The sequence below is a fragment of the Haliotis cracherodii genome, unplaced genomic scaffold (assembly GCF_022045235.1).
Source record: "Haliotis cracherodii isolate W230 unplaced genomic scaffold, xgHalCrac1.p SCAF_10, whole genome shotgun sequence".
Classification (NCBI taxonomy): domain Eukaryota; kingdom Metazoa; phylum Mollusca; class Gastropoda; order Lepetellida; family Haliotidae; genus Haliotis; species Haliotis cracherodii.
The window spans coordinates 54,711,360-54,727,756 of NW_027266265.1; the positions used below are offsets into that span (position 1 = coordinate 54,711,360).

At 43.8% G+C, this 16,397-nt stretch overlaps 2 protein-coding genes across 2 annotated transcripts; both read left to right on the forward strand.

Annotated features, from left to right (window-relative positions):
- Positions 1-237: 237 nt before the first annotated feature.
- On the forward strand, positions 238-1,191 carry LOC139453904 (SUMO-interacting motif-containing protein 1-like). Its single transcript, XM_071235351.1, has one exon. It carries the CDS (start codon positions 238-240, stop codon positions 1,189-1,191), a length of 954 nt encoding a protein of 317 aa, XP_071091452.1.
- Positions 1,192-15,654: 14,463 nt separating this feature from the next.
- On the forward strand, positions 15,655-15,993 carry LOC139453905 (adventurous-gliding motility protein Z-like). The gene has a single exon (XM_071235352.1). The coding sequence runs from the start codon at positions 15,655-15,657 to the stop codon at positions 15,991-15,993; it is 339 nt and encodes a 112-aa protein (XP_071091453.1).
- Positions 15,994-16,397: the final 404 nt, after the last annotated feature.

Sequence of the window (16,397 nt, forward strand, 5' to 3'; positions counted from 1 at the left end):
TAAGAGGCGACTAACGGGATCGGGTGTTCAGGCTCGCTGACTTGGTTTGATGCATGTCATCATATTCTAATTGCATGTGGATCGATGCTCATGGTGTCCATCACTGGTTCAGACTCGACCGTTACGGACCGCCGCCATACAGCTGGAATATTGCGGAGTGCGGAGTTAAACAACAAACAAACAAATGAGCTTGGACCGATGCTCTGACTCTAACTCACTAGTTTGTTTGCTTAAAGGATGATGTTGCTGAGAATCAGACTCACATCAGAGACGGGTGGTAAGATGACGGAGACGGGTGGTAAGATGATGGAGACAGGTGCTAAGATGATGGAGACGGGTGGTAAGATGATGGAGACAGGTGGTAAGATGATGGAGACGGGTGGTAAGATGATGGAGACGGGTGCTAAGATGATGGAGACGGGTGGTAAGATGATGGAGACGGGTGCTAAGATGATGGAGACGGGTGGTAAGATGATGGAGACAGGTGGTAAGATGATGGAGACGGGTGGTAAGATGATGGAGACAGGTGGTAAGATGATGGAGACAGGTGGTAAGATGATGGAGACGGGTGATAAGATGATGGAGACAGGTGGTAAGATGATGGAGACGGGTGGTAAGATGATGGAGACAGGTGGTAAGATGATGGAGACAGGTGGTAAGATGATGGAGACGGGTGGTAAGATGATGGAGACAGGTGGTAAGATGATGGAAACGGGTGGTAAGATGATGGAGACGGGTGGTAAGATGATGGAGACGGGTGGTAAGATGATGGAGACGGGTGGTAAGATGATGGAGACAGGTGGTAAGATGATGGAGACGGGTGGTAAGATGATGGAGACAGGTGGTAAGATGATGGAGGCGGGTGGTAAGATGATGGAGACGGGTGGTAAGATGATGGAGACAGGAGGTAAGATGAAGGAGACAGGTGGTAAGATGATGGAGACGGGTGGTAAGATGATGGAGACAGGTGGTAAGATGATGGAGACAGGTGGTAAGATGATGGAGACGGGTGGTAAGATGATGGAGACAGGAGGTAAGATGATGGAGACAGGTGGTAAGATGATGGAGACAGGTGGTAAGATGATGGAGACAGGTGGTAAGATGATGGAGACAGGTGGTAAGATGAAGGAGACAGGTGGTAAGATGATGGAGACGGGTGGTAAGATGATGGGCTTATACAACGGCGGGTAGTGGTAAAGTGTGGGCGGGGTATCCCAGTAATAACACCGTGTAGTGGTGGATACACTATGAGACACTTTCTAACTGTAAACTTTTGATACGCATTAAGAACTTGGAGGAGAAACACATGCAACACCGAGATAACAACTTCCTTGTTATATGTAGCGTTTCAGGGTTACTCCTTGCAAGAAGTCGGGACCGTCGTTATATAACTGTGTCACGTCTTCATTTCCAACTGTAGCTGTCAAGTCATAAGCATCGTTATTGAATTTTTTAATTTATTTTTTAAATGAAAGAATGGACTGTGTTTATTACAAGTACCTATCTGACAACACCCTTCCAATCTTTCAAGTGAAGTTGTCTCCCTTTGACTGCAGTCTTCACAGCCAGAGCTGCTCCGCGTGTATGCCAATGCATTATCACGAATGTGTTGAAATTATTATAAATTTGTGATTAGATTATTTAACTTCGAGTGACAAAAGCTATAACTTAATATTAATAACTACAATGGTCATACAGTGACACATGTCTCTTTTTAATTGGTACTCCTGTTGAACCAGCCTTTCCCTATGCAATGTGTTGGTATCCTGACGTGAACCATCCTTCTCGATCCCACCTTCTAACGGCGTTACTTCTTCTGCAATGTCACTGAAAGTCGTGAAAATAGTTTCAGAAAGAACGAGAAAGGCTTTGACCTTTTTTTGGCACATCTGCATATGATTTAAACGCCGAGAATCTTTTGTGAAAGAGTTCGTATGAGTTAGACTGTCTTCGTCATTTTCAACACTTGCATGTTTTGCACGTTCAGCAACACTAAAGATAGAGGATACAATGTGCCAATAAGATTGACTTTAGAGGGTATTTCGAAGCATTTTGTATATATTCGATTGTTAGTATTTTTCTCGAGACATGGAGTAAAGACAATACAAACATATGTGAAGAAATCACCTCGCGGTACGGACTTCACGGCACATTTTACCCATACTGAACTTGATCAAGTCCACCCCTTGCACGCGACAGAAAGGAAAGGCAAGTTATCAGTCATATCAACATGATCAATAACTTTAGTAATATCATGAACTTTTCCGCACTTTTAAATTTGATATTTCCCGTTTGCCAGAAGAATGCTTTAGAATATTTATCATTTAAATATTTATTTAAATTCAAGTGCGAAATCTCCTATTAAACCAATACACTTGAGTATATGTGATTCTTCCGTTAAAATGGAATTTAATAAAGAACGGTTATACACATTTGGCACCTTACACTCATCACCGACACACGTGTACCTGATCTGTTTAAAGCGCATCAAATTGAGTTTCAAATTTCAAATTTGTAGTGTCCAGAAAATAGTAACGGTTACTGTGGCTGCTAATTATTCAATTAGGCGGGGTTGATAGGACCCTAGGTTTCACAAATCACAGGCTTATAAACATTCTCAGGGCATTTCCTACTTAAATCTGTGAATTGTATTTCACTTCAATGTTAATAATAGCGTCACGGGCATAGAACCATAGTCGAACCCCTAACGTATACAACCCAAAGAGTCACAGTATTTGTCCGTTACTGAGTGGGTCCAGAATTCTTTTCTTTGACACACTGTAGCTGTAGAACGGGTGATGCTATTTTGTTCTTTTTTAACATACTGACAAATACTATGTATGACCACTTAAATTAATTTTATTTCCTTAGAAAAATATGTGAAAGCAGTAAAAATATATGGAAGGTCTAACTAAAAAAATGGGACAATTGTTTCTCTCTCCCCAGGCCCACCAGAATTTAACAATTCATGCCATCTTTGAAATGTCCTGTCCAGTCATTGATGTGCTGTCAGTGTATGGCAATACCATCTGGCGAGGGAACACATCACGTTACTTCAAGACAGGAGGGGAATCATGATCCCCTATCGCCCAAACACGTTCGTCCACCTTCATCTCACTCACCTTGATCGACCGCTCTCCTTCCCCCACTTTGACAAAACCTTGATCGCCCTCCTATCCCCACTTTGACAAAACCTTGATCACCCTCCTATCCCCACTTTGACAAAACCTTGATCACCCTCCTATCCCCACTTTGACAAAACCTTGATCGACCTCCTATCCCCGCTTTGACAAAACCTTGATCGCTCTCCTTCCACCACTTTGACAAAACCTTGATCGCACTCCTTCTCCCACTTTGACAAAACCTTGATCACCCTCCTTAACCCACTTTGACAAAACCTTGATCACCCGCCTTCCCCCACTTTGACAAAACCTTGATCACCCTCCTATCCCCACTTTGACAAAACCTTGATCACCCTCCTATCCCCACTTTGACAAAACCTTGATCACCCTCCTTAACCCACTTTGACAAAACCTTGATCGACCTCCTATCCCCGCTTTGACAAAACCTTGATCGCCCTCCTTCCCCCACTTTGACAAAACCTTGATCGCTCTCCTTCCCCCACATTGACAAAACCTTGATCGCCCTCCTTCCCCCACATTGTCAAAACCTTGATCGCCCTCCTTCCCCTACTTTGACAAAACCTTGATCGCCCTCCTTCCCCCACTTTGACAAAACCTTGATCACCCTCCTTCCCCCACTTTGACAAAACCTTGATCGCCCTCCTTCCCCCACTTTGACAAAACCTTGATCGCTCACCTTCCCCCACTTTGACAAAACCTTGATCGCCCTCCTATCCCCACTTTGACAAAACCTTGATCGCCCTCCTTCCCCCACTTTGACAAAACCTTGATCACCCTCCTTCCCCCACTTTGACAAAATCTTGATCGCTCTCCTTCCCCCACTTTGACAAAACCTTGATCACTCTCCTTCCCCCACTTTGACAAAACCTTGATCACCCTCCTTCCCCCACTTTGACAAAACCTTGATCGCCCTCCTTCCCCCACTTTGACAAAACCTTGATCGCCCTCCTTCCCCCACTTTGACAAAACCTTGATCGCTCTCCTTCCCCCACTTTGACAAAACCTTGATCGCTCTCCTTCCCCCACTTTGACAAAACCTTGATCACCCTCCTTCCCCCACTTTGACAAAATCTTGATCGCTCTCCTTCCCCCACTTTGACAAAACCTTGATCACCCTCCTTCCCCCACTTTGACAAAACCTTGATCGCTCTCCTTCCCCCACTTTGACAAAACCTTGATCGCTCTCCTTCCCCCACTTTGACAAAACCTTGATCGCTCTCCTTCCCCCACTTTGACAAAACCTTGATCGCCCTCCTTCCCCCACTTTGACAAAACCTTGATCGCTCTCCTTCCCCACTTTGACAAAACCTTGATCACCCTCCTTCCCCTACTTTGACAAAACCTTGATCACCCTCCTTCCCCCACTTTGACAAAACCTTGATCACTCTCCTTCCCCCACTTTGACAAAACCTTGATCACCCTCCTTCCCCCACTTGACAAAACCTTGATCACCCTCCTATCCCCACTTTGACAAAACCTTGATCGCTCTCCTTCCCCCACTTTGACAAAACCTTGATCGCCCTCCTTCCCCCACTTTGACAAAACCTTGATCGCTCTCCTTCCCCCACTTTGACAAAACCTTGATCGCCCTCCTTCCCCCACTTTGACAAAACCTTGATCGCCCTCCTTCCCCCACTTTGACAAAACCTTGATCACCCTCCTTCCCCCACTTTGACAAAACCATGATCGCCCTCCTTCCCTCACTTTGACAAAACCTTGATCGCCCTCCTATCCCCACTTTGACGAAACCTTGATCGCCCTTCTTCTCCCACTTTGACAAAACCTTGATCGACCGCTTTCCCCCACTTTGACAAAACCTTGATCACCCTCCTATCCCCACTTTGACAAAACCTTGATCGCTCTCCTTCCCCCACTTTGACAAAACCTTGATCGCACTCCTTCTCCCACTTTGACAAAACCTTGATCGCTCTCCTTCCCCCACATTGTCAAAACCTTGATCGCTCTCCTTCCCCACTTTGACAAAACCTTGATCGCCCTCCTTCCCCAACTTTGACAAAATCTTGATCGCTCTCCTTCCCCCACTTTGACAAAACCTTGATCGCCCTCCTTCCCCCACTTTGACAAAACCTTGATCGCCCTCCTATCCCCACTTTGACAAAACCTTGATCGCTCTCCTTCCCCCACTTTGACAAAACCTTGATCGCCCTCCTTCCCCCACTTTGACAAAACCTTGATCGCCCTCCTTCCCCCACTTTGACAAAACCTTGATCACTCTCCTTCCCCCACTTTGACAAAACCTTGATCACCCTCCTTCCCCCACTTTGACAAAACCTTGATCACCCTCCTTCCCCCACTTTGACAAAACCTTGATCGCCCTCCTTCTTCCACTTTGACAAAACCATGATCGCCCTCCTATCCCCACTTTGACAAAACCTTGATCGCCCTCCTTCCCCAACTTTGACAAAACCTTGATCACCCTCCTTAACCCACTTTGACAAAACCTTGATCACCCTCCTTCTCCCACTTTGACAAAACCTTGATCGCTCACCTTCCCCCACTTTGACAAAACCTTGATCGCTCTCCTTCCCCCACATTGTCAAAACCTTGATCGCCCTCCTTCCCCCACTTTGTCAAAACCTTGATCGCTCTCCTTCCCCCACTTTGACAAAACCTTGATCGCCCTCCTTCCCCCACTTTGACAAAACCTTGATCGCTCTCCTTCCCCCACTTTGACAAAACCTTGATCGCCCTCCTATCCCCACTTTGACAAAACCTTGATCGCACTCCTTCCCCCACTTTGACAAAACCTTGATCGCCCTCCTATCCCCACTTTGACAAAACCTTGATCGCTCTCCTTCCCCCACTTTGACAAAACCTTGATCGCCCTCCTTCCCCCACTTTGACAAAACCTTGATCGCTCTCCTTCCCCCACTTTGACAAAACCTTGATCGCTCTCCTTCCCCCACTTTGACAAAACCTTGATCGCCCTCCTTCCCCCACTTTGACAAAACCTTGATCACCCTCCTATCCCCACTTTGACAAAACCTTGATCGCTCTCCTTCCCCCACTTTGACAAAACCTTGATCGCCCTCCTTCCCCCACTTTGACAAAACCTTGATCGCCCTCCTTCCCCCACTTTGACAAAACCTTGATCACCCTCCTTCCCCCACTTTGACAAAACCTTGATCACCCTCCTTCCCCCACTTTGACAAAACCTTGATCGCCCTCCTTCCCCCACTTTGACAAAACCTTGATCGCCCTCCTTCCCCCACTTTGACAAAACCTTGATCGCCCTCCTATCCCCACTTTGACAAAACCTTGATCACCCTCCTATCCCCACTTTGACAAAACCTTGATCACAAGTAATGAATATTCTGGAGCCGTTGTGTTGATTTAGATAAATGTGGAATGGTATTATTTGCGAATCTGATTTAGAGAAATAGGAGCATATCAGCGGAAGTCTAGGGCGTTTTCAACCTGTCTTCAGTTGAAAAGCTCCACCTCAAGTAAATACACATGTATTGGGTAAATGGTGGAGACTGCAATCGCGGTTTCTCCTCAGTCCTCAACGTGACATGTATGTGTGTACAGATCATCAACACAATTTATAAAATGTTGGTTTTGTTTCGCATATAACGGGTTAAGGAAATTTCATGTTTGATATTTATTAAATATGCTTGCAGGTCAATTATTTGTGTGTGAATACTATTAGTTGCAAATTTATCTAGCAAACGGCATGCACATGTGTTCTGCGCTAAATGTTAACTGCCGTAAACACAACACCTGGCAGAAGTTAAATTTGCAATTATTTACGACAATACACGTAGGATGATGTATCGTAAACTTGATGAAGATGCTTTTTGCGGTTCATTATCTCAGTCATTTAATAGCTAAACAAATCGTTCTGCCCGCAAACAATGGCGCGCATTACTCAAAAACTACGCATTTTAACACTACATGAATTTCCTAAAAAACTCCTCACACATGTTGGTCACAAACCCATCGATTCGGGCGATGTCATGGAGTATTTATATAAGTTTCACGACAACCCTTGCGCTTTGACATCTATTTTAAAGACATATATCAAACATAGTTCGGTGTATGGTAGGGAGCACGTGTGGCAGTTGTCTACGGTGCCATAATTCATTGTGCAGTTATGTCCCTTTTTCGTAACAGAATCCGATGATCGTGGGCTTTAAATCCTAGTTTAGCTCTGGTATACAGTATACCAAGTACCTGGATGGGTTTCACTTAAGTATTAAACGTCTGGGAATCACTTTGAACTTCCCTCCCACATCAAGCTGACACGCTATTATCACTCAAATAAATAATGTATAAAGCAGCGTTATATCTTACTCACTCACTCACTTCGTTCGATGGTTGGAGGGGTCGCTCGTCACATCGAAGACGTGGATTGATACCCCACGTCGTGCGACGTGTGACGTCACCCATCTTGACATGAGAGGAATATTGTTGAAAGAGGTGTAGAACCTCACTCACTCACTCTATTTGATTTATTTTTAATTGGTTTAGCTGGGACGGCATCTGGTACTTTTCCTCACTTAAAACTGTCGATTTGTGATAAAGAGACGCGGTGAGGTTAGGGCAGAATCGCCCACACCGAAACACATACGGTGCAGCATCACTTGACGATGTGTAGTCTCAGTACCACACTGCTGCAGCCGAGGACGGTGTCTCTATCACTGGGTAGTGTTAGCGTCGTGTCCAGGCACGGCGACAACAACCCTGGTGAAAAACACGAGTGCTGCAACGGCTGGCAGATCAACTATCCTGTGGGTCGATACTGTTCAATAGACTGAAAAACAAATTTGAATTTTCATTGAGAATGCATATTAAAAAAAATGAACACGTATGCATCAAATATAAACCATGAAACATATGCGCCGCGAATAGAACGGTGCATTTGACTTACTTTTTATTCACAGACAAACACACACACACACATACCTACATTCTCCCTCTCGATCTGGTGTTGAAAGCGTTAAGCACAAATAAAATATTAATAAATCGACCAAATTATATGGTTTTTTCACTTTATCCTGTCACCATGTCCTACCCACCTTATAACTGGTGATTTACTAACATTAAATATGATAATATATATCGACAATTCACCTTTTTGGTAGTTGATATTTTTACCATGAATAGGTAACATACTTTTATTTGCGCCATAAGTTTAATATTACATTCTTACCAGATACACCAACATGAAGCTCGACGACCACCATAACTGAATAACAATTATACCATGGATAAAACGTATCCTGATATAAATATATTGTTTAATTTATTAAGCAATATATTTGTTAGTTCGTGTTTGATGTTGATAATGCTGAAGTATCCTATTCAGAACCTGTATGAATGTAGTGTTGTGAAGTCTTCAATGTGTTTGCGTTTCATTAGATTCGACCAAAACCTTGACTGTTGATTAATACTTTCATTTAAATATATTTCCATCCTGACTTAATCGTCGTTTTATGCAGCATATGATTAACATCAGTGAAATACCAATCAAATCTATGTATTCAATATAGTATACAGTGGCCTCTCTCCAAGGGTGAGGGGGACAACAACAACAATGATAATAATAATAATAATAATAATAATAATAATAATGCAACTTGGATAGCTACTCAGCGACGCTACATAATAATATTAGCCCCGTTCAATGGAATAGTGGGCACTGGAATGTCATTTTCAACTCCCTGGGTAGTATACAACCCAAGCTGCCTATGAGGCAGTAGAAGGTTAACAACCACCATCTCATCCTACTGGTCACCCTTTCCTTGCTGGGTGAACAGAGACATCTTTCAAACAAGACGACACCGCATGTAATATGCGACTGGTCGGCTTGGAGTCAGTATAATGTGTCTGAGTGGGTTATTCATGTCAAACTGCGGTCATGGTATCTCAGTTGGCTAGCACTATAAACTGGCATAATTCCAGACTAGTGCAAACAGCCACACACACACACACACACACACACACACACACACACACACACACACACACACACACACACACACACACACACACACACACACACACACACGCACGTGCATTCACGTCGAAATATAAGTGCAATAATCTTGCACGTGACCTTAAACCCCATTTCACCTCACCCCACTCACCCCACACACCTCACCTCAGCTCATGTCTACGTTTTCAAAATGTTTGGCATCATCGACATCATAGCCATGTTTTTCGAAATCGGATGATAACGTTACGTAATCATGTCCTCGGTATTCGACACTTTTGTCAGTAACACGCCATCTTATTTGAACGACACATCATCCTGTCTACGATATTCGATCTCGGGTCAACCCGAGAGGGTTCGGCAAAGCATATAAGTTTCCCGACAACCTATGCTTGTCATATGAGACGACGAAACGGATCTGGGGGTCAGGCTAGGTGACTTGGTTGAATGCATGTCATATTATCCCAGTTGTGTGATAAGATGCTCATGAAGTCACTCTCTGGATTGTCGTGTTGAGCGGACACATTCATTGACGGGGGTAATACATGTAATTACCATGTGTATGCTTTACGTTTTGGGTAAGGCTACTCCATTATAGAACACGCCAAGTGTATCAGCCATACGGGAGTCTTGCCGACAGATATCAGGCATGCGGGTGTCCTGCTGACAGATATCAGACATGCGGGTGTCTTGCTGACAGATATCAGACATGTGGGTTTCCAGCTGACGAATATCAGACATGTGGGTTTCCTGCTGACAGATATCAGACATGTGGGTTTCCTGCTGATATATATCAGACATGAGGGTTTCCTGCTGACAGATATCAGACATGTGGGTTTCCTGCTGATATATATCAGACATGAGGGTTTCCTGCTGACAGATATCAGACCCTAGGGTGTCCTGCCGAAGGATAAGAGGCATGCGGGTGTCCTGCTGACGGATATCAGACACGTGGGTTTCCTGCTGACGGATATCAGACACGTGGGTTTCCTGCCGACAGATATCAGACATGTGGGTTTCCTGCTGACAGATATCAGACATGTGGGTTTCCTGCTGACAGATATCAGACATGCGGGTTTCCTACTGACATATATCAGACATGTGGGTTTCCTGCTGACAGATATCAGACACGTGGGTGTCCTGCCGAAGGATAATAGGCATGCGGGTTTCCTACTGACAGATATCAGACACGTGGGTGTCCTGCCGAAGGATAAGAGGCATGCGGGTTTCCTGCCGACAGATATCAGACATGTGGGTTTCCTGCTGACGGATATCAGACACGTGGGTGTCCTGCCGAAGGATAAGAGGCATATGGGTGTCCTGACGGATATCAGACACGTGGGTGTCCTGCTGACGGATAAGAGGCATATGGGTGTCCTGACGGATATCAGACACGTGGGTGTCCTGCTGACGGATAAGAGGCATATGGATGTCCTGACGGATATCAGACACGTGGGTGTCCTGCTGACGGATAAGAGGCATATGGGTGTCCTGACGGATATGAGACACGTGGGTGTCCTGCTGAAGGATACGAGGCGTGCGTGTGTCCTGCCGACAGATATCAGACATGTGGGTGTCCTGCTGACGGATATGAGGCATATGGGTGTCCTGCTGACAGATGTCAGACATATGGGTGTCCTGCTGACAGATGTCAGACATATCACTTACTAACGGCGCCATGTAAATAATCGAGTCTGGACCTAGCAAACCAGTGACTGAAAGCATGAACAACGATCCACACTATAGGACATGAAGACAAGCGGTCAGCCATCTCACAGAGTATGGCCCGCCAAGTCCAACTATCTCGCCTCTTTAGATAAGAAGAAGCGTGCCGGGCACCTCGCGCATAAATTGCACCCGTATACCCAAACGGGTACCACCCACCTGGATCTATCTGTGGTCCGTGGTCCGCCCATAATGCATGTGATATGTCACCCGATATTGTTACGTGTGTATTCCCCAATTGAAACAATATGTTAACCCAGAAATCTGTACGTGAAGGACATAATGTGAAACTAAGAAACAACCAACAAATGATGTACAATCAACAAAGTTTACTAGGTTCACAAATCAATACAAATTACTGCACAGCAATTACAATGGCGGTGCACAATAAAGTGGTAGTACAATATTTAATGGCAGTATATAATATGATAACAGTTATCAGTATAAAATACAAAAATATGATGGCAGTGGTGATGTCAACCAGTTCGGTGATAATAATATTCACCTATCCACAACAGTGGTCATCCTTCCATGGCGAAAAGTGATCTTCACACATCCGCTGGTCTTGATGTAATGACAGATGAAATGTGAGATGTAATACATTTGCAATCATTGTTCAACAACAAATTACACTGCCATATAACAATATGTATTCCTGGGGTCCGCTCCACAAAGTGATCTGGGACAGTTCCACAAAGCGATCTTAGCGCTACGACTGTCGTAAGTCAGTGTTAAAGAATGGGAGTTACGACCGACTTATCGCTAAGATCGCTCTGTGGAACAGGGCCCTGGACCAGACCCTAGAGAAAATAATGTTATAAAATGAATCAAATGTAGAATGCCACAGCTCCGTTCCCGGTCCCATTTGGAGCAAAACAAGCTGTAGTAACTTGGTAGTTCAGTTTAGTTACAGGACTTAGTTACAGGACTGTTACAGGAGCACCCGTTAGAACGGACCCCGTTAATGCAAACCCCCTCTTTCAATGCGTTTATTATTGTGAATATCTACATACTTACAAAGGGACATTACTCTATACTCCAGGATTCGTTAATCCGGAACCAGGATTTCCTTTTTTATCTGATCTGTTTTTTTATGGAATGAGGACAAACTTTTCAGAAATTACATAAAGTTTACTTGCGGTTTTAACATATTAATTATTATATTTAACATATATGAAGTAGATTGGAACTCACTGGTTTAAAGTCATTTACTGGGAGCAAGTAGGCCCTCAATTGTCACCCTAAAACTAAAATAACAAAATTTTCGTTAATCCTATTTGATAATCACGTTATGTTATCAACCTTGTCAATGCGGACGCATTAATATCCAATACGTCCAGATTAACGAAGTTTCGGTATATAGAGTGGTATGTATCTGACATATTAATCTAATAGTCAAAGACTGCACACTACTTTACATATGCACGTATGTCTGGGTGGTCATGTTATTAATGCGTTCACTCGTCAGGGTTCGTTGAGCCGGGTTCGAATCCCCACATGGTCCTGAAGTCTTTATCGGTGGCTGTCGTTCTGATGTTGATACAAGATTGCTTCATGCAGCGTCAAAACTCATTCATTAACTCCTTCTATATGAAGACGTAACGTAACCAACAACCTATACGGACGAGGCAGAAAAAAATCATAAAAATATTAACAATATATACTCATGTATTTTGGATTCAGAAGCCATTAGGAGAGCTCGGCGTTACCTCAGGCATTTAACTGCATTTCAACATGTAAACGATGCTCCGTTGTTGTTGTAGAAGCATCGGTTCATGTCTTCCCATACGTCATCATAGGGCTGTATGCACTGTCTACAGTTAAAAAAACAACATTTGTATTTTTCGTTATGTATACGAAGCAGACAAAAGAGTAACAATAACGTCGTGTTACAAAACATATAGACACCGTTATTTACATGGTCGCACTGATGTGACTTGTAGCCAGTGGGGGAGCGATCCCGGAATACATTCATCACCAACGAAGACGCTCATGTCTGGTTTACTGGTGAGTTAATGTGCCATAAAACATATTGGAATGTTTGCAACGAAACCTTACACAACCTAAGTTATGGCTTACCATTATTCAATACTAAAATATTACAAATAACACAGACATCATAATTATGAATTACATGAAATATAAGGTACTATGCCCATTTTGTTAGAAAGAAGGATCCATTGAGGAACACATTCTACAGAAACGTTACGATTGAACTCAAAGACAAAAAATCAAATTGATTAAATTTCCATGATTCAAATTCCACAGCTACAGACTGAATCCGTCAGACCCTAGAATTATTCCAGAGAGAGAAATGCACCACCACAGATAACTTGATAACTTCCTTCGTCTGGCACCGAGTACTTTCCACATACCGGAGAACGTAATTGGAACTGTATTTTCTTTATATTTCCTTGAATAAATGAGACAGTATCTTCCATATTAATATCCATGCTCGTCCCCCGCTCAACCCCGTCCGAACGCTGCCCCCACCCTCACACCCCACCCCCAGCCACCACTGTCGCCCGACCCAGCACAACCGAGCGGAGATTAGAATATCATATAGAAGGGAAATCTGATTTAATTTCCGAAGAAAAACGTCTGTGTGTTGGTCTGTGCGCACATGTATGTTGTTTTTTGCTCTCTGTAAACATTTATTCTCGAACAGGAGGGGAGCCGCTAATAAGCTGGTTTGCTACACCGTATCTTTATTTCATATTTTTAGCGCTCAATTTGCACTTGAGATCTTTGCTCTTCTCTTCCTTCTCTCGATCAGAACCCTTTAAACTTTGGAGTTTGCTTTAAGCGTCATTCAAGCCTTAACCGAGCGCGGAGCATCTCTTGTGGTGGGAAGGGGTACTATCTTCTGTTGGAGTGGATGGGGGTTGCAGTGTATACTTAGGTAACCCAGCCTAGGTACTCACAGCGCAGAACTAACAGGCGGACAAAAAGCGTCCTCGTTCTCTGTAATTACATCTGACAATAATATGAATGCATTAGGTTTTGAAATAACATGCGTCTGCCAAGTATGTGGTAATAAGCGGCCAGGGTGGAAACGTTCGGCCGCGGCTTGTTATAAAATTAAAATGAGTGTGATTATTTTGCTTCGTTAAGTTAAGAGAGAGTACTTGCGGGGTTTCGAGAAACGAGTTTGACTGACTGTATGTATTTTCTACTGTTATGTTTATTAACATATAATTTACCGTTAAATCTTTTACTTTGATGTGGGAAGATGTGTTACAAGCTACAAAAGGACCGTAAGATTTCAAATCTATTCTAACAGGAATGTACTGAAAGATGGACTCCGTCTCAACCTGTATCTGAATATTCCGACATCCTGTCTTCACCGAAACATGTGTATTCGAACATTCAGTCAATACGAACATTCAAGTATACGGACATCCTCTCCTCACCGATACATATGTATTCGGACATTAGGTCAATACGTACATTCAAGTATACGGACAGCCTGTCTTCACCCATACATGTGTATTCATACATTCAGTCAATACGTACATTCAAGTATACGGACAGCCTGTCTTCACCGATACATATGTATTCATACATTCAGTCAATACGTACATTCAAGTATACGGACATCTTGTCTTCACCGATACATGTGTATTCGGACATTCAGTCAATACTTACATTCAAGCATACGGACATCCTGTTTTATCTATCACGTAAGAACTACGTCATTCTGTTTAAGCAAACATAAACGTATTTAGAAATTATGTCTTATCCGTATTCGAGTATTCTGACATAATGTCTAAACCAGCTTCTGTGAATTCAGACATTTTGAAGAATCCGAATTATGTCAATTCAGACAAACCAAACGTTTGTCAATTCCAACATTCAGTCTAAACCGACGACGGTGTATCTTGACGTTCCGTCTAAACTGACGACGGGGTATCTTGATGTAACTGTCTAAATTGACGACGGTGTATCTTGACGTTCCGTCTAAACTGACGACGGGGTATCTTGATGTAACTGTCTAAATTGACGACGGTGTATCTTGACGTTCCGTCTAAACTGACGACGGGGTATCTTGATGTAACTGTCTAAATTGACGACGGTGTATCTTGACGTTCCGTCTAAACTGACGAAGGGGTATCTTGATGCAACTGTCTAAATTGACGACGGTGTATCTTGACGTTCTGTCTAAATCGACGACTGTCTATCTTCATGTTCTGTCTATATCGACGAGTATGTAATTTGACGTTCTCTCTAAACCGACGACTGTGTATATTGATGTTCTGTCTACACGATTGTGTATCCAGACGACTGTGTATTCTGTCGTAACAGAAGTCTGTGTATTCCGAGTTTCTTTATATGCCGACATCATGGTTGATACACTTTGTCATAGCACATGTTCATATGATACTATTGGCCACACGATGGCCAAAACTCGACATACGAAGACCAACACTCGACATACGATGATCAACACTCACCATACGATGACCAACACTCACCATACGATGGCCAACACCCACCACACGATGACCAACACCCACCACACGATGACCAACACCCACCATACGATGACCAACACCCACCACACGATGACCAACACTCACCATGAGATGATCAACACCCACCACACGATGACCAACACGGGTCACATGAAGACCAACACTGACCACACGATGACCAACAACGACCACACGATGACCAACACTCACCACACGAGGACCAACACTGACCACACGATGACCAACACTCACCATACGACAACAAACACGGGTCACTTGAAGACCAACACTGACCACACGATGGCCAAAACTGACCAACAGTCACCACACGATGACCAACACTCACCATACGATGGCCAACACCCACCACACGATGACCAACACCCCCCACACGATGACCAACACCCACCATACGATGACCAACACCCACCACACGATGACCAACACTCACCATGAGATGATCAACACCCACCACACGATGACCAACACGGGTCACATGAAGACCAACACTGACCACACGATGACCAACAACGACCACACGATGACCAACAATCACCACACGATGACCAACACTGACCACACGATGACCAACACTCGCCATACGACAACAAACACGGGTCACTTGAAGACCAACACTGACCACACGATGGCCAAAACTGACCAAAAGTCACCACACGATGACCAACACTGACCACACGATGACCAGCACTCACCATACGATGACCAACAGGACACCTGAAGGAACAGTTGGTAAGGTACAGTTGACGCAGCTTGTGAACCACGTACCGCGGGTGGTATGATACACTATCCCGACAAAATGTATTCTTTCAGAAAACAAAATACAAAATTGTTGGTGAGCATTTGGCTGGTTCACAGGGTTGTTTACGGAGCTGCAAATAAACATCCTATACTCTTCACAACTATCTTTATTAGTGCACCATTCCTTGTTGTGAACCTTTGTTCTGATTGTTTATCTATTTGTCTATATGAATGTATACGAGGCCGGCTCTCGATATTCTATTGTGGACGTATGTTACTATAACAAAGCGTGGATCTGCCCCACGTGTTGACCTCCATAACAACCTATTGTTCCCG